The 17,841-nt window shown below is 42.8% G+C and overlaps 1 protein-coding gene across 8 annotated transcripts in view; it reads left to right on the top strand.

Annotated features, from left to right (window-relative positions):
• KRBA1 (KRAB-A domain containing 1) overlaps nucleotides 1-17,841 on the top strand; it is a 67,005-nt gene that overhangs the window by 5,408 nt on the left and 43,756 nt on the right. For all 8 annotated transcript variants that reach the window (XM_040431402.1, XM_040431403.1, XM_040431401.1 and 5 more), the window contains exon 2: nucleotides 1,935-2,262. In XM_040431402.1, coding sequence (XP_040287336.1) covers nucleotides 1,939-2,262 — 324 coding nt within the window. In that variant the 5' untranslated portion in view covers nucleotides 1,935-1,938. The remainder of the gene's footprint in view (nucleotides 1-1,934; nucleotides 2,263-17,841) is intronic.

The following is a 17,841-nucleotide window of genomic DNA, read 5'->3' as shown; positions in this document are numbered from 1 at the left end:
ACAGAATGAAGTGCAGCTTTAGAGTGTAATACACACTAACCTAAAATTAGTACAGGGCAAGTAATGTATGTACACAGTGACTGCACCAGCAGAATAGTGAGTGCAGCTCTGGAGTATAATACAGGATGTAACTCAGGATCAGTACAGGATAAGTAATGTATGTACACAGTGACTGCACCAGCAGAATAGTGAGTGCAGCTCTGCAGTATAATACAGGATGTAACTCAGGATCAGTACAGGATAAGTAATGTATGTACACAGTGACTGCTCCAGCAGAATAGTGAGTGCAGCTCTGGAGTATAATACAGGATGTAACTCAGAATCAGTACAGGATAAGTAATGTATGTACACAGTGACTGCACCAGCAGAATAGTGAGTGCAGCTCTGGAGTATAATACAGGATGTAACTCAGGATCAGTACAGGATAAGTAATGTATGTACACAGTGACTGCACCAGCAGAATAGTGAGTGCAGCTCTGGAGTATAATACAGGATGTAACTCAGGATCAGTACAGGATAAGTAATGTATGTACACAGTGACTCTACGAGCAGAATAGTGAGTGCAGCTCTGGAGTATAATACAGGATGTAACTCAGGATCAGTACAGGATAAGTAATGTATGTACACAGTGACTCTACGAGCAGAATAGTGAGTGCAGCTCTGGAGTATAATACAGGATGTAACTCAGGATCAGTACAGGATAAGTAATGTAATGTATGTACACAGTGACTGCACCAGCAGAATAGTGAGTGCAGCTCTGCAGTATAATACAGGATGTAACTCAGGATCAGTACAGGATAAGTAATGTATGTACACAGTGACTGCTCCAGCAGAATAGTGAGTGCAGCTCTGGAGTATAATACAGGATGTAACTCAGGATCAGTACAGGATAAGTAATGTATGTACACAGTGACTGCACCAGCAGAATAGTGAGTGCAGCTCTGGAGTATAATACAGGATGTAACTCAGGGTCAGTACAGGATAAGTAATGTATGTACACAGTGACTGCACCAGCAGAATAGTGAGTGCAGCTCTGGAGTATAATACAGGATGTAACTCAGGATCAGTACAGGATAAGTAATGTATGTACACAGTGACTCTACGAGCAGAATAGTGAGTGCAGCTCTGGAGTATAATACAGGATGTAACTCAGGATCAGTACAGGATAAGTAATGTATGTACACAGTGACTCTACGAGCAGAATAGTGAGTGCAGCTCTGGAGTATAATACAGGATGTAACTCAGGATCAGTACAGGATAAGTAATGTAATGTATGTACACAGTGACTCCACCAGCAGAATAGTGAGTGCAGCTCTGGAGTATAATACAGGATGTAACTCAGGATCAGTATAGGATAAGTAATGTATGTGCACAGTGACTGCACCAGCAGAATAGTGAGTGCAGATCTGGAGTATAATACAGGATGTAACTCAGGATCAGTACAGGATAAGTAATGTATGTACACAGTGACTGCTCCAGCAGAATAGTGAGTGCAGCTCTGGGGTATAATACAGGATCTAACTCAGGATCAGTACAGGATAAGTAATGTATGTACACAGTGACTGCTTCAGCAGAATAGTGAGTGCAGCTCTGGAGTATAATACAGGATGTAAGCGCCTGTGGTCCCCTTTGGAGCCCTTTATTTCAGGACAAACAACAATTAGGGTATATCCATCCAGCCTGATCCTATATAACTTCTGATCTCTATGGTTTGCTTTAATGGGGGAGTTGAGGGTGAATGTGTGGATGGTCGCTGTGGCCGACTCTGCTCCCCATCCCCCATAAACTCCCTTTTTTGTAATGTGTTTTTACCTCTTGTCTTTATTGTTATGCTAATTGCTTGCTGTTCCTGGGACTCTCTGTCCGGAGGGATGTGATATGTCATAGTGAAGTGACACTGATTGACACCAGTCTCTGCCTCCTGTTCTTGTCAGGTCCATGATGTCTCACTGCTTGGTGAGGGGCTGCAGGAACGCTTCTGGGAGGACGGACATCTCAGTCTCCTTCCACCCTTTCCCAGCAAACCGAGAGACAGCGGAGAGATGGGCGAGTCTGTGCGGGGTCTCCGGCCAGGAGTGTTCTCAACTCTTGAAGGATCTGGACCGTGGTGATGTCGAGAGATACCAACTATGTTCCCTGCACTTTGAGCAAGAAGCTTTTGAAATAAAACCAGACGACAAAACCTGCAGCAAGAAACTGAAGCAAGGAGTGGAGCCAACGCTGTTACTGAGCCCAAGACAGACCGCCCAGAGCAGCGCTCAGGTAAGTGACGCCAAGGCTAAGTGAGCCGAACCAATCTGCTGAGCGAAGGTGCGCAACCTCTGTGGGCAAGACGTCTGTCTAATGGAGCTGCCCCGGGTATAGCAATGAAGAATAATTACTGTATAGTGAATGGTCTCTCCACCTTCTAATACACTTTGGGGCACATTTATTAAGACCGGCGTTTTAGACTGAAGTTATGAAGAGGCGCCGGTATCCTGCGCTGCTTCTAAATGTAAGACCGCTTCCATCCGAGCTTCCTATCTTATATTCAGACCGTTTTCTATGCCTACAACAGGCACAGAAAATAGTAAATGAGACGGCCCTTTCCTGCCCGCGCCACGTCCACTTTTTTAGACCTGGCGTGAGTGCGGAGAACTCCCAGATTGCAGCACAAAGGACCTCTGCGCCGCAATCTGCTCCTATGTACAAGAATATAACTACTATAATACTGCCTCCTATGTACAAGAATATAACTACTATAATACTGCTCCTATGTACAAGAATATAACTACTATAATACTGCTCCTATGTACAAGAATATAACTACTATAATACTGCTCCTCTGTACAAGAATATAACTACTATAATACTGCTCCTATGTACAAGAATATAACTACTATAATACTGCCCCTATGTACAAGAATATAACTACTATAATACTGCTCCTATGTACAAGAATATAACTACTATAATACTGCTCCTATGTACAAGAATATAACTACTATAATACTGCCTCCTATGTACAAGAATATAACTACTATAATACTGCTCCTATGTACAAGAATATAACTACTATAATACTGCCTCCTATGTACAAGAATATAACTACTATAATACTGCCTCCTATGTACAAGAATATAACTACTATAATACTGTTCCTATGTACAAGAATATAACTACTATAATACTGCTCCTATGTACAAGAATATAACTACTATAATACTGCTCCTATGTACAAGAATATAACTACTATAATACTGCCTCCTATGTACAAGAATATAACTACTATAATACTGCCTCCTATGTACAAGAATATAACTACTATAATACTGCTCCTATGTACAATAATATAACTACTATAATACTGCTCCTATGTATACGAATATAACTACTATAATACTGCTCCTATGTACAAGAATATAACTACTATAATACTGCCCCCAATGTACAAGAATATAACTACTATAATACTGCTCCTATGTATAAGAATATAACTACTATAATACTGCCTCCTATGTACAAGAATATAACTACTATAATACTACCTTCTATGTACAAGAATATAACTACTATAATACTGCTCCTATGTACAAGAATATAACTACTATAATACTGCTCCTATGTACAAGAATATAACTACTATAATACTGCTCCTATGTACAAGAATATAACTACTATAATACTGCTCCTATGTACAAGAATATAACTACTATAATACTGCCTCCTATGTACAAGAATATAACTACTATAATACCGCCTCCTATGTACAGGAATATAACTACTATAATACTGCTCCTATGTACAAGAATATAACTACTATAATACTGCCTCCTATGTACAAAAATATAACTACTATAATACTGCTCCTATGTACAAGAATATAACTACTATAATACTGCCTCCTATGTACAAGAATATAACTACTATAATACTGCTCCTATGTATAAGAATATACCTACTATAATACTGCTCCTATGTACAAGAATATAACTACAATAATACTGCTCCTATGTACGAGAATATAACTACTATAATACTGCTCCTATGTACAAGAATATAACTACTATAATACTGCCTCCTATGTACAAGAATATAACTACTATAATACTGCCTCCTATGTACAAGAATATAACTACTATAATACTGCTCCTATGTACAAGAATATAACTACTATAATACTGCTCCTATGTACAAGAATATAACTACTATAATACTGCTGCTATGTACAAGAATATATCTACTATAATACTGCTCCTATGTACAAGAATATAACTACTATAATACTACCTCCTATGTACAAGAATATAACTACTATAATACTGCTCCTATGTACAAGAATATAACTACTATAATACTGCTCCTATGTACAAGAATATAACTACTATAATACTGCCTTCTATATACAAGAATATAACTACTATAATACTGCTCCTATGTACAAGAATATAACTACTATAATACTGCTCCTATGTACAAGAATATAACTACTATAATACTGCCTCCTATGTACAAGAATATAACTACTATAATACTGCTCCTATGTACAGGAATATAACTACTATAATACTGCTCCTATGTACAGGAATATAACTACTATAATACTGCTCCTATGTACAAGAATATAACTACTATAATACTGCTCCTATGTACAAGAATATAACTACTATAATACTGCTCCTATGTACAAGAATATAACTACTATAATACTGCTCCTATGTACAAGAATATAACTACTATAATACTGCTCCTATGTACAAGAATATAACTACTATAATACTGCTCCTATGTACAAGAATATAACTACTATAATACTGCTCCTATGTACAAGAATATAACTACTATAATACTGCTCCTATGTACAGGAATATAACTACTATAATACTGCCTCCTATGTACAGGAATATAACTACTATAATACTGCCCCTATGTACAGGAATATACCTAGTATAGTGCTGTTCTCTGGGTCTCTTATGGATTATTTCCCCCGCCTGTTGTTCCGGGTCCCGGTGATGGATGTGATGACCGTTCCTGACACCTGGCTCCATCATTCATTGCTGTCAGTTGTCTGCGTCAGTCCAATTTTTCATTTCAAGCCAAGCCTGACAAGCGACGTCGATGCCATTAATCATGCTTCCACCTGTCAGCGTGCTGGCGGTTTTATTCTCCCCCCGGTTCTGCGGTCATTGTTTGCTCTCGGCCGGCGCTCGGCTGATATGTGCACTCAGCGCAGACCTGCAGAATGGCCGCTCCTGCCTTCCTCATCCTCTGATTGACGGCTTGTCACTACAAGTACAGAGAGGAGCGTCGTCCTTTAGATTGTGACCGTGTGGATTGTGGGTCAGTTTTATATTTGGGATTCGCTTAAACACTTAACATAGTAACATAGTCTATAAGGCTGAAAAAATCCCTCTGTCCATCCAGTTCGACAAAGGAAGGCAAAAAAAACTGTGAGGTAGAAGCCAATTTTCCCCACTTTTCGGGAAAAAATTCCTTCCCGACTCCAATCAGAATAACTCCCTGGACCAACGACCCCTCTCTAGTAGCTATAGCCTGTAATATTATTACGCTCCAGAAACACATCCAGGCCCCTCTTGGACTCTTGTTTTAATGTCTGGGACAAGAGTGATTATAAGCCAAATAAGGCTGTGAGTTTATAGAGACCAAAATTTTGACTCGATTTCGATGCCATAAAAAAGTATTGCGATACTCGATACCACGTGAAAAAATAAAACACAAAAAAAGCTGCGTGCGTTTCACATTTTATGGAACGCATGGACCATAACAGAACAGTCCGATCCTAATTTTTGTCGGGACAAGGTGACTAAAAAATGGCAAATTGCAAGTTTTTTTTTTTTTCTGTTACGGCGTTCACCGCATAGGAGATATTTTTAAATATTTTAATAGTTCGCACTTTTTCGGGCGTGACGATATGTAATATTTATTTATTGTTTATATATTTTATATGTAAAATTATCAAGGGGGTGATTTAAACTTAATGTTTTGAAGTTAGTATTTTTTTTATTATTATTATTTTTTTTTTTATTACCTTTTATTTAATAACTATTTCCCCCCTTAGGGGCTAGAACCTGGGATCTTTTCATCCCTTGTCCTATTCACCCTGATAGATCTCTATGATGGTGACTAGGACCTCACACTGTCCCTGGGCATAGTGCACACAGCAGCAGGGAGCTGACCATGGACGGCTTCAGTAGCGTCCTGGCTGCCATGGTAACCGATCGGAGCCCCAGGATTACACTGCTGGGGCTCTGATCAGAAGCTGCCACCAATGAGGAGGGGAGGGGACCAATGATTATAATAGTTATAATACTGGTGCGGCACCTGAGGGGTTAATAGCGGTGGATCGCAGCGCGCAGTCATAGAGGCCGGATATGGGATATGGCCGGCACCTGCAGCGCAGCCTGCGTTTGTATTCAGGCGTAAACTATATTCATTGGTGGCGCAGTGGCCACAGCCCCTCCCCTCCTCCTCCCTGCTATCAGCCCATTGGTAGCAGCGGCACAGGGGGGAGGGACTGCCTCCTTCTTCCCTGTGCTGTTGAGAAGAACATGGCCGCGCTGACAGCAGAGCGTCCCATGTCAGTTCCTCGTGTGTGAGAGGCAGAGCAGCGGAGGGACTAGGAGCACATGGCAACAAGAATACAAAGTCTTGTCGCCATTTAGCAATTCTAAGTCGCATTGGCGACCATTTTGGTCGCCATCTGGAGCCTATATATATATATATATATATATATATATATACACACACACACACACAGTCTACTGTCCTCTGTAGTGTATATATACAGTATTCTGTCCTCTGTAGTGTGTATATATACAGTATACTGTCCTCTGTAGTATATATACAGTATACTGTCCTGTGTAGTATATACAGTATACTGTCCTCTGTAGTATATATACAGTATACTGTCCTCTGTAGTATATATACAGTATACTGTCCTCTGTAGTGTGTATATATACAGTATAATGTCCTCTGTAGTATATATACAGTATACTGTCCTGTGTAGTATATACAGTATACTGTCCTCTGTAGTATATATACAGTGTACTGTCCTCTGTAGTGTATATATACAGTATTCTGTCCTCTGTAGTGTGTATATATACAGTATACTGTCCTCTGTAGTATATATACAGTATACTGTCCTGTGTAGTATATACAGTATACTGTCCTCTGTAGTATATATACAGTGTACTGTCCTCTGTAGTATATATACAGTATACTGTCCTCTGTAGTATATATACAGTATACTGTCCTCTGTAGTATATATATACAGTATACTGTCCTCTAGTATATATACAGTATACTGACCTCTGTAGTATATATACAGTATACTGTCCTCTGTAGTATATATACAGTATACTGTCCTCTGTAGTATATATACAGTATAGCGTCCTCTGTAGTGTATATACACAGTATACTGTCCTCTGTAGTGTATATATACAGTATACTGTCCTCTGTAGTGTGTATATATACAGTATACTGTCCTCTGTAGTGTATATACACAGTATACTGTCCTCTGTAGTGTATATACACAGTATACTGTCCTCTGTAGTGTATATACAGTATACTGTCCTCTGTAGTGTATATACACAGTATACTGTCCTCTGTAGTGTATATACACAGTATACTGTCCTCTGTAGTGTGTATATATACAGTATACTGTCCTCTGTAGTATATATACAGTGTACTGTCCTCTGTAGTATATATACAGTGTACTGTCCTCTGTAGTGTATATATACAGTATACTGTCCTCTGTAGTATATATACAGTGTACTGTCCTCTGTAGTATATATTCAGTGTACTGTCCTCTGTAGTATATATACAATATACTGTCCTCTGTAGTGTATATATACAGTATACTGTCCTCTGTAGTATATATACAGTGTACTGTCCTCTGTAGTATATATACAGTGTACTGTCCTCTGTAGTGTATATATACAGTATACTGTCTAGTATATATACAGTGTACTGTCCTCTGTAGTATATATACAGTGTACTGTCCTCTGTAGTATATATACAGTATACTGTCCTCTAGTATATATACAGTATACTGTCCTCTAGTATATATACAGTATACTGTCCTCTAGTATATATACAGTATACTGTCCTCTAGTATATATACAGTATACTGTCCCCTGTAGTATATATACAGTATACTGTCCTCTGTAGTATATATATAGTATACTGTCCTCTGTAGTATATATATACAGTATTCTGTCCCCTGTAGTATATATACAGTGTACTGTCCTCTAGTGTATATACAGTGTACTTTCCTCTGTAGTGTATATATACAGTATACTGTCCTCTGTAGTATATATACAGTATACTGACCTCTGTAGTATATATACAGTATACTGTCCTCTGTAGTATATATATACAGTATACTGTCCTCTGTAGTATATATATACAGTATACTGTCCTCTGTAGTATATACACAGTATACTGTCCTCTGTAGTATATATATACAGTATACTGTCCTCTGTAGTATATATACAGTATACTGTCCTCTGTAGTGTATATATACAGTATACTGTCCTCTGTAGTATATATACAGTATACTGACCTCTGTAGTATATATATACAGTATACTGTCCTCTGTAGTGTATATACAGTATACTGTCCTCTGTAGTGTATATACAGTATACTGTCCTCTGTAGTGTATATACACAGTGTACTGACCTCTGTAGTATATATACAGTATACTGTCCTCTGTAGTATATATACAGTATACTGTCCTCTGTAGTATATATATACAGTATACTGTCCTCTGTAGTATATATACAGTATACTGACCTCTGTAGTATATATACAGTATACTGACCTCTGTAGTATATATATACAGTATACTGTCCTCTGTAGTGTATATACAGTGTACTGTCCTCTGTAGTGTATATATACAGTATACTGTCCTCTGTAGTATATATATACAGTATACTGTCCTCTGTAGTATATATATACAGTATACTGTCCTCTGTAGTATATATATACAGTATACTGTCCTCTGTAGTATATATACAGTATACTGTCCTCTGTAGTATATATACAGTATACTGACCTCTGTAGTGTATATACAGTATACTGTCCTCTGTAGTGTATATATACAGTATACTGTCCTCTGTAGTGTATATATACAGTATACTGTCCTCTGTAGTGTATATATACAGTATACTGTCCTCTGTAGTGTATATATACAGTATACTGTCCTCTGTAGTGTATATATACAGTATACTGTCCTCTGTAGTGTATATATACAGTATACTGTCCTCTGTAGTGTATATATACAGTATACTGTCCTCTGTAGTGTATATATACAGTATACTGTCCTCTGTAGTGTATATATACAGTATACTGTCCTCTGTAGTGTATATATACAGTATACTGTCCTCTGTAGTGTATATACACAGTGTACTGTCCTCTGTAGTGTATATACACAGTGTACTGTCCTCTGTAGTATATATACAGTATACTGTCCTCTGTAGTATATATACAGTGTACTGTCCTCTGTAGTATATATACAGTATACTGACCTCTGTAGTATATATATACAGTATACTGTCCTCTGTAGTGTATATACAGTATACTGTCCTCTGTAGTATATATACAGTATACTGTCCTCTGTAGTATATATACAGTATACTGTCCTCTGTAGTATATATATACAGTATACTGACCTCTGTAGTATATATATATATATATATATATATATATATACAGTATACTGTCCTCTGTAGTGTATATACAGTATACTGTCCTCTGTAGTATATATATACAGTATACTGTCCTCTGTAATATATATACAGTATACTGTCCTCTGTAGTATATATACAGTATACTGTCCTCTGTAGTATATACACAGTATACTGTCCTCTGTAGTATATACACAGTATACTGTCCTCTGTAGTATATATATACAGTATACTGACCTCTGTAGTATATATACAGTATACTGTCCTCTGTAGTGTATATATACAGTATACTGTCCTCTGTAGTATATATATACAGTATACTGTCCTCTGTAGTATATACACAGTATACTGTCCTCTGTAGTATATATACAGTATACTGTACTCTGTAGTATATATATATATACACAGTATACTGTCCTCTGTAGTATATATACACAGTATATTGTCCTCTGTAGTATGTATACAGTATACTGTCCTCTGTAGTATATATACAGTGTACTGTCCTCTGTAGTATATATACAGTATACTGTCCTCTCTTAGTTGGCTAAATTTAGCTTTTTTGAAGTTTGGTATTTTTGTTCCCCCCTGTAGAAACGCTCTTTTGAATGATAATTGGAAGGTTATTACTTTATGGTCACTATTTCCCAGGTGTCCCCCGACCTGCACGTCTGTTGTTCTGTCAGGTCTATTGGTTAGTACTAAGTCCAGTATGGCCGTCCCTCTAGTCGGGGCCTGAACCAGTTGGGAGAGGTAATTGTCTTTGGTTATTGCCAAGAACCAGTTTCCTTTATGAGATGTACAGGTGTCAGTTTCCCAGTCTATATCTGCGGAGTTCTCCCATAATAACCACCTCATTATGATCTGCCGCCTCGTCTGTCTCGTTTAGTAGTAGATTTTCTGTGGACTCTGGTATATTAGGCGGTTTATAGTAAACTCCTATTAGTAATTTATTATAGTTTTTGCCTCCATGTATCTCTACCCACAGTGACTCCACATGTCCATGTCTAGGGCTGCAACGATTAATCGATGTAATCGATAATAATCGATAACTGGATTCGCTGTCGACGAATCCAGTTATCGAATAATCGCCGATTCGTTGCTATGCGTGCGGGCGCCGGGCGGGCGGTCACTGCATCTTTATTTTACCTTACAATCGTGACGCTCCAGTAACAACTCTGCAGGCAGAGCGGAGGGCGGCGTAACGTCACTTACTCACGTGACGCGCCTGCTCCGCCTCCTTCATTCATAAAGTGGGCGGAGAATGTGCGTCACGTGAGTAAGTGACGTTACGCCGCCCTCCGCTCTGCCTGCAGAGTTGTTACTGGAGCGTCACGATTGTAAGGTAAAATAAAGATGCAGTGAGTGATGCTGTGAGCAGCAGGGCCGGGGCTGTTATGGGTAGGGGGATCGGTCTATGGCACTGCTATGGGGAGGGGGGATCTGTGCACTGTTATGGGGAAAGGGATCTGTGCACTGTTATGGGGAAAGGGATCTGTGCACTGTTATGGGGAGGGGGGATCTGTGCACTGTTATGGGGAGGGGGGATCTGTGCACTGTTATGGGGAGGGGGATCTGTGCACTGTTATGGGGAGGGGGGATCTGTGCACTGTTATGGGGAAAGGGATCTGTGCACTGTTATGGGGAGGGGGATCTGTGCACTGTTATGGGGAGGGGGGATCTGTGCACTGTTATGGGGAGGGGGGATCTGTGCACTGTTATGGGGAGGGGGGATCTGTGCACTGTTATGGGGAGGGGGGATCTGTGCACTGTTATGTGGAAAGGGATCTGTGCACTGTTATGCCCATAACAGTGCACATATCCCCTTTCCATAACAGTGCACAGATCCCCCTCTCCATAACAGCGCCACCCACAGATCCCCCTCTCCATAACAGCGCCACCCACAGATCCCCCTCTCCATAACAGCGCCACCCACAGATCCCCCTCTCCATAACAGCGCCACCCACAGATCTCCCTCTCCATAACAGCGCCACCCACAGATCCCCCTCTCCATAACAGCGCCACCCACAGATCCCCCTCTCCATAACAGCGCCACCCACAGATCCCCCTCTCCATAACAGCGCCACCCACAGATCCCCCTCTCCATAACAGCGCCACCCACAGATCCCCCTCTCCATAACAGCGCCACCCACAGATCCCCCTCCCCATAACAGAGCCACCCACAGATCCACCTCTCCATAACAGCGCCACCCACAGATCCCCCTCTCCATAACAGCGCCACCCACAGATCCACCTCTCCATAACAGCGCCACCCACAGATCCCCCTCCCCATAACAGAGCCACCCACAGATCCCCCTCTCCATAACAGAGCCACCCACAGATCCACCTCTCCATAACAGCGCCACCCACAGATCCTCCCCATAACAGCGCCACCCACAGATCCCCCTCCCCAAAACAGCGCCACCCACAGATCCTCCCCATAACAGCGCCACCCACAGATCCACCTCTCCATAACAGAGCCACCCACAGATCCTCCCCATAACAGAGCCACCCACAGATCCACCTCTCCATAACAGCGCCACCCACAGATCCACCTCCCCATAACAGAGCCACCCACAGATCCACCTCCCCATAACAGAGCCACCCACAGATCCTCCCCATAACAGCGCCACCCACAGATCCACCTCTCCATAACAGCGCCACCCACAGATCCCCCTCCCCATAACAGCGCCACCCACAGATCCCCCTCCCCATAACAGCGCCACCCACAGATCCCTCTCCCCATAACAGCGCCACCCACAGATCCTCCCCATAACAGTGCCACCCACAGATCCCCCTCTCCATAACAGTGCCACCCACAGTTCCCCCTCTCCATAACAGAGCCTACCTACAGATCCCCCTCTCCATAACAGCGCCACCCACAGATCCTCCCCATAACAGCGCCACCCACAGATCCCCCTCCCCATAACAGCGCCACCCACAGATCCTCCCCATAACAGTGCCATCCACAGATCCCCCTCTCCATAACAGCGCCACCCACAGATCCCCCTCTCCATAACAGTGCCACCCACAGATCCCCCTCTCCATAACAGTGCCACCCACAGATCCCCCTCTCCATAACAGCGCCACCCACAGATCCTCCCCATAACAGCGCCACCCACAGATCCACCTCTCCATAACAGAGCCACCCACAGATCCCCCTCTCCATAACAGCGCCACCCACAGATCCTCCCCATAACAGTGCCATCCACAGATCCCCCTCTCCATAACAGCGCCACCCACAGATCCCTCTCCCCATAACAGAGCCACCCACAGATCCACCTCTCCATAACAGCGCCACCCACAGATCCCCCTCTCCATAACAGCGCCACCCACAGATCCCCCTCCCCATAACAGCGCCACCCACAGATCCCCCTCCCCATAACAGCGCCACCCACAGATCCCCCTCTCCATAACAGAGCCACCCACAGATCCTCCCCATAACAGCGCCACCCACAGATCCACCTCTCCATAACAGAGCCACCCACAGATCCACCTCTCCATAACAGAGCCACCCACAGATCCCCCTCTCCATAACAGCGCCACCCACAGATCCCCCTCTCCATAACAGCGCCACCCACAGATCCCCCTCTCCATAACAGCGCCACCCACAGATCCTCCCCATAACAGCGCCACCCACAGATCCCCCTCTCCATAACAGCGCCACCCACAGATCCCCCTCTCCATAACAGCGCCACCCACAGATCCTCCCCATAACAGCGCCATCCACAGATCCACCTCTCCATAACAGAGCCACCCACAGATCCACCTCTCCATAACAGAGCCACCCACAGATCCCCCTCTCCATAACAGCGCCACCCACAGATCCTCCCCATAACAGTGCCATCCACAGATCCCCCTCTCCATAACAGCGCCACCCACAGATCCCCCTCTCCATAACAGCGCCACCCACAGATCCTCCCCATACCAGCGCCACCCACAGATCCCCCTCTCCATAACAGCGCCACCCACAGATCCTCCCCATACCAGCGCCACCCACAGATCCACCTCTCCATAACAGAGCCACCCACAGATCCCCCTCTCCATAACAGCGCCACCCACAGATCCCCCTCTCCATAACAGCGCCACCCACAGATCCTCCCCATAACAGTGCCATCCACAGATCCCCCTCTCCATAACAGCGCCACCCACAGATCCCCCTCTCCATAACAGCGCCACCCACAGATCCACCTCTCCATAACAGCGCCATCCACAATTTGTTTTAATATGGCCTTTGAACATAATTTTTCAAGTAAAATCATATAAACCGCTTTGTTTTGTAATTTTGTCGTTTTTCCCGATTAATCGTAGAAATTAATCGGCAACTAATCGATTATTCAAATAATCGTTAGCTGCAGCCCTATTAATGTCCCTCACTTATATCTTCACGGAGTGTGGGCTTTAGACAGGACTTTACATAAAGGCAGACCCCTCCCCCTCTCCGGTTTTGACGATCCTTTCTAAACAGACTGTAACCTTGTACATTAACCGCCCAGTCACAGCTATCATCCAGCCGTGTCTCAGTTATTCCCACTGTCATAGCTATCATCCAGCCATGTCTCAGTTATTCCCACTGTCATAGCTATCATCCAGCCATGTCTCAGTTATTCCCACTGTCATAGCTATCATCCAGCCGTGTCTCAGTTATTCCCACTGTCAGAGCTATCATCCAGCCATGTCTCAGTTATTCCCACTGTCATAGCTATCATCCAGCCATGTCTCAGTTATTCCCACTGTCATAGCTACCATCCAGCCATGTCTCAGTTATTCCCACTGTCATAGCTATCATCCAGCCATGTCTCAGTTATTCCCACTGTCATAGCTATCATCCAGTCATGTCTCAGTTATTCCCACTATGTCATAGCTATCATCCAGCCATGTCTCAGTTATTCCCACTGTCATAGCTATCATCCAGCCATGTCTCAGTTATTCCCACTGTCATAGCTATCATCCAGCCATGTCTCAGTTATTCCCACTGTCATGGCTATCATCCAGCCATGTCTCAGTTATTCCCAGTGTCATAGCCATCATCCAGCCATGTCTCAGTTATTCCCACTGTCATAGCTATCATCCAGCCATGTCTCAGTTATTCCCAGTGTCATAGCTATCATCCAGCCATGTCTCAGTTATTCCCACTGTCATAGCTATCATCCAGCCGTGTCTCAGTTATTCCCACTGTCATAGCTATCATCCAGCCATGTCTCAGTTATTCCCACTGTCATAGCTATCATCCAGCCATGTCTCAGTTATTCCCACTGTCATAGCTACCATCCAGCCATGTCTCAGTTATTCCCACTGTCATAGCTATCATCCAGCCATGTCTCAGTTATTCCCACTGTCATAGCTATCATCCAGTCATGTCTCAGTTATTCCCACTGTCATAGCTATCATCCAGCCATGTCTCAGTTATTCCCACTGTCATAGCTATCATCCAGCCATGTCTCAGTTATTCCCAGTGTCATAGCTATCGTCCAGCCATGTCTCAGTTATTCCCACTGTCATAGCTATCATCCAGCCATGTCTGTTATTCCCAGTGTCATAGCTATCATCCAGCCGTGTCTCAGTTATTCCCAGTGTCATAGCTATCATCCAGCCGTGTCTCAGTTATTCCCACTGTCATAGCTACCATCCAGCCATGTCTCAGTTATTCCCACTGTCATAGCTACCATCCAGCCATGTCTCAGTTATTCCCACTGTCATAGCTATCATCCAGCCATGTCTCAGTTATTCCCACTGTCATAGCTATCATCCAGCCATGTCTCAGTTATTCCCACTGTCATAGCTATCATCCAGCCATGTCTCAGTTATTCCCACTGTCATAGCGATCATCCAGCCATGCCTCAGTTATTCCCACTGTCATAGCGATCATCCAGCCATGCCTCAGTTATTCCCACTGTCATAGCTATCATCCAGCCATGCCTCAGTTATTCCCACTGTCATAGCTATCATCCAGCCATGTCTCAGTTATTCCCACTGTCATAGCGATCATCCAGCCATGCCTCAGTTATTCCCACTGTCATAGCGATCATCCAGCCATGCCTCAGTTATTCCCACTGTCATAGCGATCATCCAGCCATGCCTCAGTTATTCCCACTGTCATAGCTATCATCCAGCCATGTCTCAGTTATTCCCACTGTCGTAGCTATCATCCAGCCGTGTTTCAGTTATTCCCACTGTCATAGATATCATCCAGCCATGTCTCAGTTATTCCCACTGTCATAGCCATCATCCAGCCGTGTCTCAGTTATTCCCACTATGTCATAGTCCTCCTCACACATCACTAATTCCAGTTCCCCGGTTTATTAGTCAGGCTTCTGGCATTAGTATACATACATTTGAAAGGTTTATGTATATTTTTTACCCTACACCTTTCCTTCTGAGCTGTTCTAGTCCCTCCTTCCATTCCTCCCCCAGTCCCACTACCTGCCCCCGGTCTCTATCTGCACTATCTTCCCCCTCCTATTATGTAATTACCCTCCCCCAGTCCCTAGTTTAAACACTCCTCCAACCTTCTAGCCATCTTCTCCCCCAGTAAAGTATTACTTTACTGAGAGAGTAGTAGTAGAGAGTAGTGGATGCATGGAATAGCCTTCCTGCAGAAGTGGTAGCTGCAAATACAGTGAAGGTGTTTAAGAGCTTATAAGAGCTTCTAAAGCACAGGCAGAAGAGAAATTAGCTCAGTCAGTGAAAAAAGGGGATAAGACATTCTTCAGATACATAAATGAAAAAAGGAAAGGAAAATGAAGGAAAAGAACCTCAGTTAGGAAGGAAGACTAATGAATCTTTTGATGCATGTGTCTTTACAGAGGAAGAGGTTCTGAGTCAGCTGTCTAAAACTAATACAAATAAGTCACAGGGCCTGATGGGATACACCCAAAGCTATTAAAAGAGCTCAGCGGTGAACTAGCAAAACCATTAACAGATTTATTTAACCAATCCCTGGCAACAGGAGTCGTCCCAGAAGATTGGAAAATAGCAAATGTTGTGCCCATTCACAAGAAATGTAGTAGGGAGGAATCGGGCAACTATAGGCCAGTAAGCCTGACATCAATAGTGAGGAAATGAATGGAAACCATACTTAAGGAGAGGATTGTGGAACATCTAAAATCCCATGGATTGAAAGATGAAAAACAGCATGGGTTTACTTCAGGGAGATGATGTCAAACTAATCTTATTGATTGGGTGACTAAAATAATAGATGGCGGAGGTGCAGTAGACATCGCTTATCTGGACTTTAGTAAGGCTTTTGATACTGTCCCACATAGAAGGCTTATCAATAAACTGCAGTCATTGGGCTTGGACTCCCATATTGTTGAATGGATTAGGCAGTAGCTGAGGGACAGACAACAGAGGGTTGTAGTCAATGGAGTATATTCAGACCAAGGTCTTGTTACCAGTGGGGTACCTCAGGGATCTGTTCTGGGACCCATATTGTTTAATATCTTTATCAGCGAAATTGCAGAAGGCCTCGATGGTAAGGTGTGTCTTTTTGCTGATGACACAAAGATTTGTAACAGGGTTGATGTTCCTGGAGGGATACACCAAATGGAAAAGGATTTAGGAAAACTAGAGGAATGGTCAAAAATCTGGCAACTAAAATGTAATGTTGATAAGTGCAAGATAATGCACCTGGGACGTAAAAACCCAAGAGCAGAATATACAATCAGTGATACAGTCCTAACCTCAGTATCTGAGGAAAGGGATTTAGGGGTCGTTATTTCAGAAGACTTAAAGGTAGGCAGACCATGCCATAGAGCAGCAGGAAATGCTAGCAGAATGCTGGGGTGTTAAGGGAGAGGCATTACCAGTAGACAGAGGGAGGCGCTCATGCCGCTCTACAGAACACTGGTGAGACCTCATCTGGAGTATTGTGCGCAGTACTGGAGGCCATATCTCTAGAAGGATATAGATACTTTGGAGAGAGTTCAGAGAAGAGCTACTAAACTAGTACATGGATTGCAGGATAAAACTTACCAGGAAAGATTAAAGGACCTTAACATGTATAGCTTGGAAGAAAGACGAGACCGAGGGGATATGGGAGAAACTGCTAAATACATAAAGGGAAGCAACAAGGTAAAAGAGGAGAGAAGATTTAACAGAAGAAAAACTGCTGCAAGAGGACATAGTTTTAAATTAGAGGGGCGAAGGTTTAAAAGTA

Source organism: Bufo bufo, chromosome 5 (genome assembly GCF_905171765.1).
Source record: "Bufo bufo chromosome 5, aBufBuf1.1, whole genome shotgun sequence".
Classification (NCBI taxonomy): Eukaryota; Metazoa; Chordata; class Amphibia; order Anura; family Bufonidae; genus Bufo; species Bufo bufo.
This window is presented reverse-complemented; position numbering and strand designations above follow the sequence as displayed.